The following is a 16674-nucleotide window of genomic DNA, read 5'->3' as shown; positions in this document are numbered from 1 at the left end:
CGATGGTGTTTATTTCTTCTTGTGATTGTATTCTCTCGTGATGGATCATCTCTACTCGCTCCCGTACGGCGCGCAGCCTCCCGCGGACTCCGTGCCCGCGATGACGCCCGAGGCGCGACAAAAAACCGAGAGGAAGCAGCGCTTAGTGCACGACCAGCGAGCGAAGACCCGGGTGAACATCGGCTTCGCTTTCCCAAGATGGAGGGCGCTCCGGACCAGGCTGGGGATAGAGAAAGACGCCGAGCTGGCTTTGGTTCTACTGGACAGGTACTGTCTGTCTGTTGATGTTGTCGCTGCGAGGGAGGAGTCGGCTGAGTTAGCTTACAGCAGCTAGCTGGCATCATTAGAGAAGATGTGAAGCTGATAGCTTCGACTGTTGTTTTCTTTAGCCCAGAAAAGGCCCTTTATATTTAAATGCTTTATATTTACAACGAAGGGACCCTCTCTACGGAGGCCGCCATGTTTTTTACATTAGTCCAGACTGGACAAACTAAACAACTATTGAGTTTTTATGACAACTGAAGCTACCACAGGTTCTCTTTCATGTTTGGAAGGAGAGGGTGAGGTGAGGGGTGTTCAGCTGCAACATGCAACTTCAACACTAGATATCACTAAACTCTACACACTGTACCTTTAAGAAAACATGTGACCTGATAAAACACATGTCAACAGACACAACACATGTCAAGAGACACAAACACACAATAGATAGAAACACATGTAAACAGACAGAAACTCATGCAAATATACAAAAACACAAGTTAACAGACACAAACACACGTAGAGGGATAAAAACACATGTAAACAGATAAAGCATCTTCATCAATTTGACAACATGTGCTGTATCAAATTGTTGTGTAATATATCAATGAATGATGTAAACTTTATTTGCATGACTTTTGGTGTAAGAGGTTTTAAACAGAACAATTTATCAAAGCCAATCTTGAGCTGTGCGTGTCACTGGTGAAAAGAGTGGGGTTGATTACAATCTAGGACGTGAGATAAGATCATGTGTTAACTGCAAAGACAGTTGGTTTATTTTATATATAAACCCCATCAGTAGCTCATGTTAAGTCTAGCTTCCTAATGTACAAACACATAATATACTGGAAACAATAGTATTGGTTATAACCAATTAGTCTAAAAGTCAAGCCTGATTACATTCTGAACTATAAACACTTCTATAAACACCTCAAATGTGATAATTCAGTAGCAATAGATGTTAAAATTCCACAAATGCATATCTTTACTATCACCAGGGACATAAAGTTAAGTGTGTATAGTTAATGACTGTGATCCATCTGGATTAAATCAGCTGCAGGTGTAAATAAACAGAGTAATACAGCTTTTAGAGGCTGACCAATCAGTTTGGGGCAGATAATCACCTTTTGGCACAGCACTTGTGTGGTTTCATGTTTGGTACCCTCCGCTGTTCAAACCAGTATTTTTGTTTCTTGGTTTTGTTTCAGCCTCTCGAAGAAGAGAGTTCAGGAGGAGGCTGGTATTCTGGATCCTCAAAACGAAGTGTAAGTTTTTTCCCCCTTCACTCTTTGTTGAATGTGTGTTTGCTCCTGTCATTAAATGTGCGTGTGTTTCTTTTCCAGTATCAACTGTAAAGACTCATGGGAAACGGCCAGTGAAGAAAGTGCATCTGACGAGGACTGTGTTGCATCCATTAGTCTGAGGTTTGTCAGAATTAACTTTATTGACACCAACGTTCTCGTAACATGGACACTGATGTGAATCACATCACACGGCTCCAGGCTGACTTTTCATTTAGGTTCCCCCTGAACAATTTTCTCTGCGTCTTCTCCCACTGCAACAATACACCTATTATACCATTGGCAGTTCCCATATGCATTGGTAATTTCTTAACTAAGTTGGCTGAGCTCAATTTGATTCAGTTCAGGATATTTTATTGTACGATACAAATTTTTCTTGGATCTGAAATAAATTCACAGAGAGCTGAACACAACATCGTAGTTGCACCTGGACAGAAACGGTAAAATATGAAATAAACGGAACAGCGGTCCAGAACTGATGTGAATCCTCACACGATCTTTATAGCTCCTGATTCCTTCTGTCACATCTGTCCAGTGAAAAACAGGCTTATTGAACTTTTAGTTCACAATATCATCATCAGAACTAAATACAAATGTAGTTTTTCGGGCCGCAGCCTTTGTGTCCTGTTATGACTCTAGAGAGAGGCAGACACAGTTGCACGTGTTTTATCTCCTCATGTCTTGATTACTGCAAGATGTTTTTATTACTTACTCTGAAAAGACGTCCGAATGTTTAAAACTCAGCTGCTCGACTCTCAAACTCATCACAGCCTCTTTACACTGGCTCTCAGTCTGTTTTAGAAAAGAGATCATTGATCACCTTCATGCACCTGCATGACCTGGTTTCTGATGATATTTCAGACCTGCTGATCCCACATGAACCTTTGTCGCTTGAGATCCTCAGACAGAAGTTTTCTCACTGTTCAAGAGACCAGGCTAACAACTATTGGGGACAGGGCCTTTGCAGTGAGGGGCCCTGAAGCTCGGAACGACCTGCCCGATGAAATGAGGCTGAGTCATGTTTGAAATCCCCTCACCCTGAAAGCTTTTTCAAAATTTCATTTCAGCTGATTAATTAATATATTTGTAACTGTTGCAAAAGTGCAGTTTCTCCTGCTAATATCTCTAAACCAGCCAAAGTTCACTCTGAGCTCAGGCCCTCGTGACGCTCAGGGTTTTGTTCTTTGAAGAAATATCTATAATGCAAAGAAAAAAAGACAAAACAAGGTCTGACTTTCACAGTGAGTTTTTTTTTTTGTTAAAATAAACGAGTAATGATGATAAAAAAAACAAACACCAGCAGGTTTATCAGTTTAAACCGTTAAGAGGCAGCAACAGATCATAACAATTCTGCTCCAGAAAAACAAACATTATTCATCATGTGACCTGGGAACAGAGTGTGTGTGTCCAAACAGGCTGCGGTAAACTGTTACTGTGGCTAAACAAACAACACATAGATGCATGGACAAACAGATCAGCTTTAAACAACGGCCAACCTAAAAAAAAACAACAATACAGCTCCCTGAAGGCTGAACAGGAACTTGATCGTTTCTACACGGAGACGCTTGACACTGATGAGGTTTGCAAAGAGTCTGGAGGGAAAAAAAAGGTATCAATCACATGTCTGTCCTGGAAAAAGCTGAGACTCTTCCAGTCATCGTCACTGTACGTTTACATGCAACCGAGTCACTCGGAGAAAGCAGGTCACAGAAAAACTCATTCATAAAGGGGAGAAGTTCAGTTGGTGTAAAACAACAAAAACAAACAATGGCTACATTGGTAGAGGCTTGTTGCTCCTGGTACCAGTGAGACAATTATGTAGTACCTCCACCAAAGAGAGGTTTTCGTCTGTTTGTTTGTTAGCAGGATTACCCAAAAAGTACTCAACCAAAAAACCAACAGCAACCAAGTTACTTAAGCTCATGTAAACAAACAGAATTCTCCTGAGGAAAGGAAACAGGCTTCTGTTTTTGAAGAAATAAACGTCTGATAAATGCAACGCAACATTTAAAACTCGTCTGTCCTGTTCATCGGTTCTGCGGCTGCGAAATTATTCCCTCTGGTGCAGCACGAGCCAGTCTCACCTGTTTTTTTGTTGTTGTTTTTTTTACAAGTATGACTCCTTGCACCTCCATGTTTTGCTCTGGAGTCCTGAAGTTGCAGATAGCTAAAATGGCGACAGTCGTACTTGACCGTACTCAAGAGGAATCATGTTTGCGATATGTTTGAAGAGTCTGAGGATTAATCTTAACGGCCGTGGTGAATTCTGTGTTTTAGCTTCTATTTGTGCTTCATCGTACACTCACAGCTGACGATTGTTTGACGTGGTAAAGGAAGGTCACAGGACTTTTACCTCTCAGTAAAAATACACGACAGAATCGCAGGATCTCTCCAGGCTGCGTGGACAGTTACTGATGGATATTTGTGATGTGGAGAAACTGAAAGTAAACTGTTGTTACATTTCAGAAATTCTGCGAAGATGTGACCGATTTTTCCTGTTTTTTCCCCAGACTCTGCAGTCGCCCTGCAGATGATTCAGATGGAAGAGGAGAAAGAACAGAAGAAGAATGATGAATCTGAAGATAACGGAGCGGGCGTGTGGAGCTCCCGAACTCTAACGATCGACAGAGTCGCTCTTAAAACACAAGGACCTTCCACCCCGAGTGGAGAAAAGAGCAGCCGAAGAAGAGGCAGTCCACCGCCTGGTCCACCAGCCAATCAAACACCACCTCCCGGTTCCCTGAGCCAATGGTCACCCTCAGCTTAAAGTTGCACCCTTCGCTCAGGTTATTGTTGCTGATTGGAAACAGGTTCACCACTTCCATGTCGAAGGTCACGGCAGAGCCCGTGGTGATGGCGGGCAGCTGGTTGGTCATCTCTTTACCGTTTACAAAGACAGCACCTGAGCGGAGAAACATCAGCACCGGTTGGAGCACGTCATGGGAGGAAACTGAAATTCTAGACTTTTTTTTGGGTAACTTAAAAACATTCTCTCTGAAATGTGCTGAATGAAAATGAGCCTAAAACGCAGAAATATTTGATTAATAATTTATACTTCATGTGAAATGATTGGAAATCTTTGAAAGTTTTGACTGCAGATAAACTTTGATATCACACCAACAACAGATATATTATTTAATTGATAGTTCTTAGAGCCACAGTGCAGCTACATGGAAATGCTGCTGGTCCCATTTTAGATTTATAAATCCAGGCTTTTAGCCTGGATATATTTATATTGATGAAATCATGAGATGGGAGCATCTCTTCAGTTTGCTTTACTGTAATGAAATGAACAATAAAGATTTTTCTTTTTGAAAACTGTACAGGTGGAGAGAGTGAACTCATATAACTTTTTTCATACAACTCAAGTGTGATGCTTCGAAAAGCTATTTTATCACACTGACAAAAAAAGCACCACTACCCATGTATTTCTAAATGTGTAATGTAATACAGTGTAAGATAAGATCACAGTGAGAACAAGGCGGCATTTTAAACCGTGTGTGTGCACGTATACACACGGATACAGATCCTCTTAACACAAGCTGCAAAAGAGGCCTTCATGTCCGCATACCGTTGGTGGAGATGCAGACGGCCTGGTCTTTCTGAAGAGACTCTGCCCCCCTTTGGTTGTCCACGCACACGCCCAGGCTGTCCCTCCGGTCCAGCTGACCTGCTGCAGAGATCCTGCAAACACAGAATATGGAGATGCACAAATACTTAAAACAAAGAGTCTAGCAGAAAAGAAAAGTCAATTTATCATAGACTAAAATACATGTTTGATTCAGCTGGAGAGAACTACAGCTTTACAAATGAGCTCCAGTATCTGAAAGGGTCCAGGTGCATGTGCGTACTTGAAGGTCAGTGTCTGACCACAGAAGTAGGTGGGTGATTTGGAGTAGAGGACTTGGCAGTGGGTTTGGGAGGAGTCGTTGCATAGAGCGATGTTTCTCCGGCTGCTCAGAATGTAGCCCTCAGTGCCCGGACACCACTCTGTTACAATGACACATCACACACACATTAGATCCACACAACGAACCAAAGAGTAACAGAGCATACGGGTTTGCCCATGACGCTGTGTGCACTGTTTTTTTGACACAGTAACGTTTGTCGCTCCTCACTTCAAAGTTCACAAAACCAAATGTATTTCTTAGCTTTATTTTTAAATTCTTGTTTAATCCCACCGGGAGTACGCTGCAGTTGAATCTTTTAAATGAAAGTGAAGTGTTGGAAGGTGCTTTCTTTCCTTTGACGCCACTAGAGAGATTTTCGAAATCTAAACCAATGTCTTGTTTAGAATGGTTTCACTCTTTCGGCACAGGGTTTCCCACTCTGAGTGGGTTGTTTGCAGGGCCAGAGGTCGTCCTGTATGTGTAGCAGAAGTCGTCTTCACCCACCGTGCGGTGCGAGTGTGGTGTATCCCGTCTGTGGGATGCTCCAGGGGCTCCATTCGGTGCGGCCCTCCCCGCGGGCGCACACCCTGAACAGATAATCTGTGTGAGGGTCCATGTGGAGAACCAGAAACTCACAATCCCGACCGATGTAGGAATCCTCATACTGGCTGCCCCCGCTGCCTGATCGCCGGTACTGCAGCCGATAATCCGCTGCTGCAAAGTCCTCATCCACCTGACGCACACAAAAAAACGAGGTTACAGGTGCTGAACATTCACATGGATGTGTTCCTGTGTATTTTGTGTCCCCTTCCCTTGCTGACCTTACACCAGCGGACCAGAATACTTCCAGGCCTCTCCTGCAGCTCCTCTATCTGGACGGGTGGGTGGGAGGACACAGAGCCGTGGCGGGAGACCCGGTCCCTTAGCAGCCCCAGCAGGGAGTCGTCCAGCTGGGCTGAAACACTTGGCACGTCCACCAATGCTGGTACCTCTGGTAGACTGGAAAACACATGGAGCCAGTTCATTTCAATAGAGTGAATAACTGCAAACTGGTCATCAAGTACCAGTGTTACTGTTGGATGTTTTGTTTAATGATAGAATCGTTACACATATATGTACATGCTCATAATTTAAGTAAACAGGGAACTGAATGAATCATTTTGCAACTGACGAACATATTTGATTGTAACTGGCGTGTCAGCCGAGCATGGCTAATGCTACTACAAAAAATTCAGAAACAGCAGCAGGCCATAAGACTTCTCTCTGAACATGCAGAATCTAAGATACTTTTACTTTCAAACCAAAGTATTTATTATGGCTATTATGTTAAAATACATGTATTTATTATTATCATTTTAAATATTTTTTACTCAGGCACTTGATTTTACTTGAAACAGCATCACACTTGTCTTTAAAGACCTTCTTTGTTGTTGTAACTGTTTGCATGTTCACACGGGTCCTGAGAAAGGACTAGTTCTTTTTATTGAACTGAACTTTGCAGTTAAGTGTGAACTTGCACAACACTGCATGAAGGTTGTAAACTGATGAAGTTCACTTCGGTCAGATTATAAAAACTGGCTCACTCTTTCAACTGCTGACATGCACTTTATATCAAGCACACTCTGACCGTGCATCTGTAGCTTTAAGTGTTAGCTGTGTTAGCTTGTTTCAAATGTAATAAATCATTTGTTATTAGTGTCAGAGGGAAACACCTGCAGTGATGAAAAGCGATAGGAAGAGAACTACCTGTCCAGCTGGATGTGCATGGCCTTCTTGGTGAAACTGCCCAATTTGTCCTCCTTCTCCCCGAGACCACAACGTAGAGCTGCTTCTCCTGGAGACAGAGGGTGAGTTTATTCTTTAACCCCAAAAAAATGTAACCAACAGTCTACAGACCCAAACAAATGTCTTTCAGTATCATGTAAAAACAGAAAAGGTTGCGACAAAGTAGAAAACAAGCATCTCTTTCCATTCCTTTTTTTAGGGGACCTACCCTCTCTCAGCAGCTCGTCGGCCTGACCCACCCCATGCTCAATGAGGCTCTGACAGTCATCCAGCGGTTTGACGCTGTCAGCTTCCATGGAATCCACTTCAGCCAGCAGGGAAGACAGTCGCTCCGTCAGCAGCCGTGTTGCTGCCGCCTGCAGCTCTGCGAAGTGCCTCCGGAGGGCTTCACGGGCCTGGCCTGAACTCCCCCGCACCTACAGAAGAAAGAAGAAGTAGGCACAAAAACCAAAAGGTGAGGATGTGAACCTGTGGGGTCAAACAGGGCGGAGCTGAATGTTACTGCTTCTTTCTAATGCATTCCAGAAAACCATCTTAAAGAGCGGGTTTGTTAAAATAGACAATTTCTTATTTGTGACTCATCTGCTGATTGTGATCAATCGATTTAGTGATTGTTAAGTTGACAAATATTAAACAGTAAGAAATGCATTCCAATGCCAAATGCAACATCTGTGGTGTCACAGTGGTGTCTAAATTTAAACAACCAAGTCTACACAAAAAGACATTGAAAAGCAGCTTCTCACATCTGAGCCTTTTTCACTATATTTAACTCATCAAATACAGTAGTGGTCTGGGACTATTTTTAGCATTGGCTTAAGACTTATTTGAAACTGTTGTCAGTATGTGAGACAACAGCATAATGACTTTAAAAGACACAAGACAGAATATCACATTTTTTCTAATACACAGCCACCAGTACTGTCACTAATACGATTTAGGACTGTGTTTTATAATAAAATGACCTTGCCTTACTACTACTCCTTCCATTAAAGTGGACATTAGGAGCCAAAATCAATATTAAATGTGTTGGTAGTTATTTATTTAGGCTAATTATAAAATCCAGATAAAGGGGGCAGGGGTGTGTTTTTTTCCTTTTCTTTTTTCTACTTCTTTGATTTGTTTGACGGGTGTTCAGACAAAGATGGGGGTCTTTCTTTCTGCCCCAGGTCTGAGCAGAAGTCCACCCACTGCATGACTTTGAAAAATGCTAAACACTGGGCAGGGACTGAGGGGCAGAGGGAGGCGGGGCTGCATGCCATTGCCACAGTCAGCGACATCCTCAGGCCATTAAAGAAATGGAGAGCGTCAGAATTCGCAAGGCGCCTCTGCCACAGGGAACTCTTTTAAGACAGACTTTTCCTCTCCAGAATCCCCTTACATGGGCATTCATGTGGTGGCGAACCATGGCGGTCCAGAGCCAGATTTAGTTTGAGCTGTTCACTCATCTGAACCTGAAGCTCTCAGAGATGATGGAGGTTCACTATAAATAATAACAAACAATCCCTATACTCAATCCACGCAATCCGCTCTCCACTCTGATATTATTTCTCTACCACAATGTATTTGGACTCATGGATCATTTTAGACGTGTCACAGTCAAGAGCCTGATTAGCGGCATTTTTTCCCCACGGACTCTGACACACATACATCTGTTAATACGCTGCAATGGAGAAGTGTACAGTCACATGTTCCACACTTTCCACAAATTATGGGCTGGCAACTGAATGTCCAGCATCATGAGCCTGCAAAAGCGGGAAACCACGAATTAGCGTTAACACCAAACAGAGCGAGTGCAGGCTACTATTACTGTCAAGTAGCTCGTCAGGAAGCTTGATAGTTTGTCATGGAGGCAGGTTATGTTTCAGTTCCTCCACACACGCAAGCATGCGTTACACAATTAGTATACACAGTGAGAGAAAGCAGGAAATAGACGGCTGATTGACAACTCCCGAACTGATAAAACAGGGACAGTGTGACGCTGTGAATGGAAAACACACACCAGGTTTTCACCTAAATACACACTGAACTCTTGTGTGTGCGTGTTGCAGACATAGGACGTTTTTCCACTGGCGACAATGCATCATTTCCTGATGACTATCAGTACCAGAACAGACAACCGACCAGCAATATTTTGGGGTCGGTAAAATAATAAATCAAACTGAAAATAAACCAGAAATCTTCAATAATTTGTCAAACATGGGAGGAGATGATCTGACATCCGACACAGGCAAAGGTTTGTTTCCCAAATGTTTGGATTATACGACGAAGACAAGATGTTGCAGTGATAGTATTGTCTGAGGGAGCGTGTGTGTGTGTGTGTGTGTGTGTGTATGAGAGAGTATAATATTTCCTGGAGTCTGATAATCTGGTGTTGAGCCATCCCTGCTGTGGGAAAAAGCAGCGTTATGGGAAAGAAACCCCACCTCATGTCTGATTCAAATAATGTACGATGGAACAGCTGGGATTGGGTGGAGGGAGTCTCACACACACAAACACAAAAAAGATTTCTGGAGGAATGAAGTGACCTTTTCTCTGAGCTTCATACATATAACATAATAGGATGATCAAAAAGTATCAGAGGAGTTGTCGACTTTCTATCCTGATACGACACGAAAAAAACATTTTTGGAACAATTAATGACGTCATTTTCGGACTTTTTCATGACGTCACAGATCTTACTACATCATACTAATGTCCCAAACATGTTTTCAAACATTAACTCCAGAAAATGTCTAGATGATTGGGTCCTGACATTTTCTTTTCTAGGGTTTGTCTTTTACATATTACAACCCATCAATAGTGGCATCAGCCCTTAACACCAAAAACTCTCACAAGTCTTTGTTGACATCTCGGTCAGCCTCTTCTTTGTGTATGGTTCCTCTGTTTCATCCTCAGATGATAGTATTCTTCCAGTTTTCAGCCTCTGTGTTGTGTTATAAACGTCATCAACACACACAATCGCTTGGTGCGAATTGTTCTGTGACATTTTCCTGCTGTATCCTCACATGGTGTCACTTGGACATTTTCTGGACATCTTACTAGGAGGCTGCCAGGAAACGTTCTGGAAAATGGAGCAACTGTTGCCGATGTTTGCATTCTCACAGACCCTCTAGAACATTTCTGGGAAAAAAGGTCTGGAAGCAGCTTAACTGATTTCATATTTTACTTTACACTGTATAATAATAAACAAATAAGCCAGAGCATCATGTTTTTATCCCCCCCACTCTGTTTCTCTCTCCCTCCCTCCCTGTGTCTCTCTGTCCGTCCATAGCAACAGGAAGCGGCTGCATTGTTGACTGAGCAGCTGGACGGTTGAATCTAAACAGCAGGAGGAAGGAAGAGATAGCAGAGAGGGAGACGGGGAGAATATTCTCTCCTGGGACTCAGCCGGGTCAGAGGCTAATACTTCATTACTGCGCTGCTTGACTTTATTTGAGACAGATAAAGATGGCGTCTAGGATGGAATACCCTCCATTTCTCAAGGGGACACCACTGGCTGCAGTAATATGAGCTGTTTTTCCTTAACAGGGGAAGTAAACCAGAAAGCTGACTGAAGAGCTAAAACATAAAAGTTTAGAAATTCTGAGCGACAGAATTATTGCATGTGGGCGTGTGAACAAACAGCAGTACCTGTTTTCGGGCCTGGTTGAGGCCATGCAGGCGCTGCTGGAGCTCACTGCGGTAGTTCTGAGCCGCCTCGATGCTTTCTTTCGCCTCCTGCAGCAATGCGTCCACCTCCGCAGACATCCTCCCTCCTCCTGAAACATACAGATAGATTATTTACAACACACAGCTGAATGGATAGTTGGATAAAAACTAATTAATTAATCAAACTGAATTCTAGTCATATTTGAGGCACAATATGATATTTTACAATGAATTGAAGCTTATTTGAAAATGTGGGGTAAAGTGTACTGATGATGAAGGAAAACTGGGTCAGACTTTGTTTTTATTGTATGTTGCGTCTAATGGATGTTCTCCAGTGACACCTGGACATTGTGCTGCATATGTTTAATACTTAAGAAACAGTTGATGAACAGCAACAAACAGGAGTGGAAGCTCCACAACTTCAAATGAAATGATTATTTTGTGTTGTTTTAAGGAGACATATGTTGTTTTTTTTGTTGTTTTTATAGTGTGTTACATAGTTTTCTACAAAGGTAAAAAGCCTAAAGTCAGCCATAAAAGAAGCTCTTCTCCGTGCAGAAACACTGTGTCAGTAGTCCAGATCATTCTTAAGCATCACTGACAACACGATTTACCACGTTGCATAATGCACGCTTAGTAGCTGGCCTAGCATGCCCCCTAAAACTGCAAAGTAAATATAGAGTGGAAGCTGACATTTCGTATGTGCACTGGAAGCAGTTGACCAATCACCACACAGTGGGCCAGCTGACCAATCAGAGCAGAATGGGCTTTATCAGGAGGAGGGGCTCAAAGAGACAGGAGCTAAAACCAAGTGTTTCAGACAGAGGCTGCAAAGAGGAGCTTTAGCAATGGACAGTATTGTAGTTTCCATACAAGAATTCTGACGAATGACTTTGCCTTACATCAATTTTAAACCCAATTTTTCGCACAGACGCTTTCAAAGCAACACAAATCTCCAGAGCGGTTAGGTGAGGGGTAGTGCAACATCAGAAACAGGATGTAACATATTAATTCAGATGTGGACATTGTGTGTTTTTATTTACAGCACATCGAAACTGAACTCATCCCTTATCATCAAAAGCGCTCTGGACTTGTCTTCATTGGTGTCCTCTAAGGCTTTTTTATCCTGAGATTTTTGTATTTGTTTTGTTGAGAATGTCTGGAGCCCCTCACTTGGACATTTGCGTTCTCACATACAGCTCCTCTGGAGAATGTCCGGAGATTACCAGGACTTCAGTGTATGTCTGGAGGCTGCTAATGAGGAAAGTGATGTGTTTTGTGAACATTTAAGCATGTACAACATTTCATGTAATAACACAATTCAAAATGATCAACCTGAATATGAGCAGAAAGTCTCCTTTAATAAGTGAACTAATTATACAATTAAACCGTTTTATTTTTGAAAAAAACAAACGCACAAACAATGTATTATTGATTGTTAACGTGGCAGAGTATCAGTTAGGGGAAATGCTTGACGTTTTCAACCATAATGTGGAGCTTAACTTTTAATAAGGTAGAATCTCCAAACTACAAGGTACAATACCACATGTAAAAGAAAGTGTGGCAATGTGTGGCAACAAGAAAGACACTTCCTGTAGCAACAAACCCACCAATGAGCTAACAACACGACTTCTTACTTGACTTAGTTTCAGTACCCAGCAGTGTGTGATTATACTGTTACTGACCTTTAAATAAAAGAATGGATAAGGATTGAGTCTGTTTGATAGGCTCCTTACTGTGACCTTAACACCTAGTATCAATGATCACTAAAATAATGCTGCATCTGGTTATTTTGGCTGCATGTTAATGTTATAGCCATTCGGTGAAAGGGAAACTGATAGTACAGAACAAAGTAACGTCAACACGTTGGAGTACTTGTTGGAGAAAACAATGGGTCTGTTGGCTGTTACGTTGGCGCTCACACCACTGCAGTTTCTTAATGATTTCTTCTGATTAAACACTTGTACGTCTCAATATAATATTCATTACAAAGCATTAGTCTGGGTTCATGTTTGAACAAAGATGCTGCAGCATGAAATGCACAAATATATTACTAATAGCCCTGTCATACCCAGAAACTCTGACTGAAACTGAATATGGGACAAATTTTGCACTACCCTAAATGTCTTCCTGTCACAGATGTCTGTTTTGTGGTGAAAGAGTTGACAGCGCTTGAAAGTCTAACTGTTGATTTGCATCACAAAAACTGCTCAGCCATTGATCGTTCAAACCATCACATTTGAATTTTTCATCTCAAAGTTTATTTGAATGTGTGTGACTGAGACTTTTTAAGTTTGTATCATCTCTTTCTTGATACCTTCAATTCACATGATGGTTTAAAATAATTTAGTTCACACTAAAGTCAAAGATGACAGATTAGATAATTATTCTATTGAGTTACTTGTAATCTCACACTGCAGGTTTATTATGAAACCAATCCTGTGCTCAGGTTCGTCCTCCTCAGAGCTCAGAGCTGTGACACAACCTGGCCTCCTGCTGTGGTCGACCACGCTTCCTTTACAGCATCTGAAGAGGAAGTCACTAACAGTTCTCATGTTCTGCCATATACACACTGCAAAGTTTCACCATGTCAATGAAAACAAGCAGTCTGAAGACTTCACCCGGGACCCCTCACTCACCTGTCTATGGACTAGATCATTGATTGATTAAAAAATAAACAGATTAACTGATGTTAATTGTCATCAAATCATTCAAAATTAAATCATCTTCATTGCAGCCCTAAGTATATTTGTTGAAATTTGAAAACTGATGCAAATAATGAATTGGTTATCAAAATATTCAGTTTTTATAGTTCTATATTTCAAAAACTAATGGATTACTTGGCCTTTCTTTGACTTGTTTTTTTTCTGTTTCATTTCACTAATTGTTGTGAATGTGTTTGTTTGTTGGTTTTTGCTTTACATGCCTGTGTCTTTATATTGTTTACTCATTTATACCTTTGTCCATGTTTTCATCTCTTACATTTATGTCATGGATTATTAATAAGTATTACTTTCGTGTCTGTGTATATACTTATGTGTTTTAAACATGAATACCTGTCATTTTATTATTTGTATGTATAATCAACTTACCAGGAGATGAATGGTAGCCTACAATGTTAAATCAGCTAAAGAACAAATAAATACACATAAACTTAAACCAACTATCAGGATAAATGCAGACAAAATGGGTATCTGCTTTTATATAACATCTGATGAGTAACAAGAAAAACCAATGGAAATGGAATGGTAATGGGAAAACCACAGATGTGGAGGGCACCACAACTTTGTGTTTGTCAATCTGTCTCATATCCACGAATCGCAGGTCATTCAGTACAGAAGCAGTGGATGTGTTTGTATTTGAGATGCTTTGGCTTCATTTCTGGACAGTGGGTGGAAGTAGAGACCTGTGGTCCATCTTTGTTTACAGTCTATGATTGAGACTATAAGACAGTGAAAGTGAGTCAGACACTTTCATCTTTTAAAAATGGAAAATAACAACAGTCTTAAAAATCCTGTATCAGTGGAGCTCAAACTGAATTTTCCATTCAAGGAAAGTTTTTTATTGAACGTTAATTGATTGTCATGGAACAAAATTGAATCTGATTGAACACAATACATGACCACTAAACAGATCTGCTGTTAATGGCAACACGCCACACCAAACAAAAGTCCACTATATAAAATGTATACACATGCAAATGTGGAGCTGCAATATTATGCAGGCATGTGCTCCCTCTCTCGAATTGTCATAAACAGCACCCACCACTTAAATTTGGTCTAGCCATCTCTCACACATTTCTTTCTGCTAACAAAGAACCCAGGTCAGCAGCCTTAACAGCCACCCACAATATAAATTCTCTTTTTCTTTTTCATCCTCTTAAAACGAGGCTGGTCATCTCTTCATTTCTATAAACCAGCGGTTTATAATCTCTCTTTCTCTCCAAAACCAAAAGACTCTTAAGTGAATATCAGGCGCTTAGCCAAGCAAACATCAAGCTAGTTCTCCTGTAACACAGAAAATCTCTCTTGTATTTCTATGAAACAGGCGTGGCACCAAACAACAGAAATCTCCCCTTGTCTTTATTTCTTTTATGCTTTAGACGTGAAGTGAATATGCAGCCAGACAATAACCAGCAGTGTGCTTTTCACAGTATTTAGGTCAACCTGCATGGGAACATGCTGTCAGGCTCTTTATGGGTCACAGATACAGTACATGCTTCTAATACTGCAGTGACACAGCTACAGCCTTTGTAAGACTCAAGAAATGCCACTGCATGTTTTGCTCAACGCTGTTTGTTGTGCTAGTGTTTTTGTGCCTTTGTGTGTGCTTGTTTTTGTATTCCTTTTTACACCCGAGAACATAAAGGTTTAAGACATACTGTTTTGAATCTCCGCACAATTTTCCTGACACTAACTTGACAAACATACTAAGTATAACAAGGCTAAAACTAAGTGACTGTTTTCCAAAGTAAATTCACCTTAAAATTGTTACGTCATCAGAAAATAATGTTTGTCAGGTTGCGAGGTCTACAAATTGTGTTTTTATTTAATTGGTTCAAAGTCCAACAATAATCAGTCTGCTACTGGTATTTGAGAAGCTGCAAGCAGCAAGGTTTTTTTTAAATTATCAAAACAGTAGAGCCAATTAGTTTTCTATTGACTAATCAATTTGAATTAATCTAATCCTAACCCATTTTGCATTTTGTTTTGACGTGACCATACTTTTATGACGCAATCTTAAATCAACAAGCTTCATGTGAGTGAGGAATTCAGAGAATCTGCATGCAGCTCCTTCACATGCTGCATGCATGCACATGCTCTGACCATCAGGAAAGTTATGTTTGGAACTCGGGTGCAAACAGACAGTTATATTATTATTAGAGCAGACCAGTGACGAAACGAGTCAACAGCAGACATCAGTCATGTCTAAACTCGCTCACAACGACTTCCGTATTTTGTAGTTTATATCTAGCAGGTTAAACCTCGCCCCAGCTGCATTCATCCATAAGATCCAGCATGTAAAATACACAATTACACAACTCACGATGTGTAATTTCCATGTTTTTTTGCGCTGGAGCAGTCACGAGGAGGCAGCTCCATGGATCTAGTGCTGAGGATCTCACTCTTCCCACACCTCGCTGAGAAATCTTCAAATTTTAAGTTGGCGCCTTTGTCAGCACACCCATATATATGATAATACCTTAACTTACACGCCATTTGAATAAGTACTGTATTTAGGTCAATTCGGCGTAGAAACACCTCATCAGACGACAACTCTTATCCACGAAAAGTAAACTTAAAAGATGGTTAACGCTGCGAATGGAGTGAAATGTGGTGGAAGAAGATGATGACAATAACAGATGAAGTAGCAGAAAGAAAAACACGTTCAGCTGTGAAAGAAAATACCAGAGGACCGGTGGTGACGTGGAGAGTTGATATGAAGCTACATTCACCAGTTAACGACTCGACGTTACCTCCATTACAGCTTGTCCTTCTCTCGGTGAAGTTACAAGACAAAGTTGGGGCGAGCTTGCGGCCAAAAGACAATGAAACACGGAGCTTCTGACGAAGCAAACATCGCCCGAAGAACCGTCGGGAGAACGGTGAGATGGAGAACGCTCCTCCATGTGGAAGAAAGAGTCTTACCGTGCCTGTTTTAGTGGGTTCTCGTCGGCATTTCTTCCCGAAGCTCGTGAATCAGCTCGAAGCCGCCGCCAGATATGAACTTTTGCTCAAATCCAGAAATGACACTTCCGAGGCTTTAAAGACAACAGCCAATCACAGGCG

At 41.4% G+C, this 16674-nt stretch overlaps 1 protein-coding gene across 2 annotated transcripts; it reads right to left on the bottom strand.

The window, feature by feature from the left end:
* Positions 1-2792: 2792 nt before the first annotated feature.
* Positions 2793-16671, bottom strand: crlf3 (cytokine receptor-like factor 3). 2 transcript variants are annotated; one of them, XM_020094641.2, is made up of 9 exons: positions 16534-16671; positions 10868-10995; positions 7446-7653; positions 7199-7286; positions 6274-6451; positions 5957-6185; positions 5414-5552; positions 5134-5246; positions 2793-4464 (listed from the first exon to the last, which is right to left on the bottom strand). In XM_020094641.2, exons 2-9 carry the CDS (start codon positions 10982-10984, stop codon positions 4199-4201), a joined length of 1338 nt encoding a protein of 445 aa, XP_019950200.1. In that variant the 5' UTR covers positions 10985-10995; positions 16534-16671; the 3' UTR covers positions 2793-4198. The 2 variants fall into 2 exon arrangements, with proteins under 2 accessions (XP_019950200.1, XP_019950201.1); XM_020094642.2 differs by having other exon boundaries at positions 16539-16666.
* Positions 16672-16674: the final 3 nt, after the last annotated feature.

This window comes from Paralichthys olivaceus, chromosome 5 (genome assembly GCF_024713975.1).
Source record: "Paralichthys olivaceus isolate ysfri-2021 chromosome 5, ASM2471397v2, whole genome shotgun sequence".
NCBI classification, from domain to species: Eukaryota; Metazoa; Chordata; class Actinopteri; order Pleuronectiformes; family Paralichthyidae; genus Paralichthys; species Paralichthys olivaceus.
The sequence above is the reverse complement of the archived record's forward strand: the minus strand, read 5'-3'. Positions and strand labels throughout refer to the sequence as shown.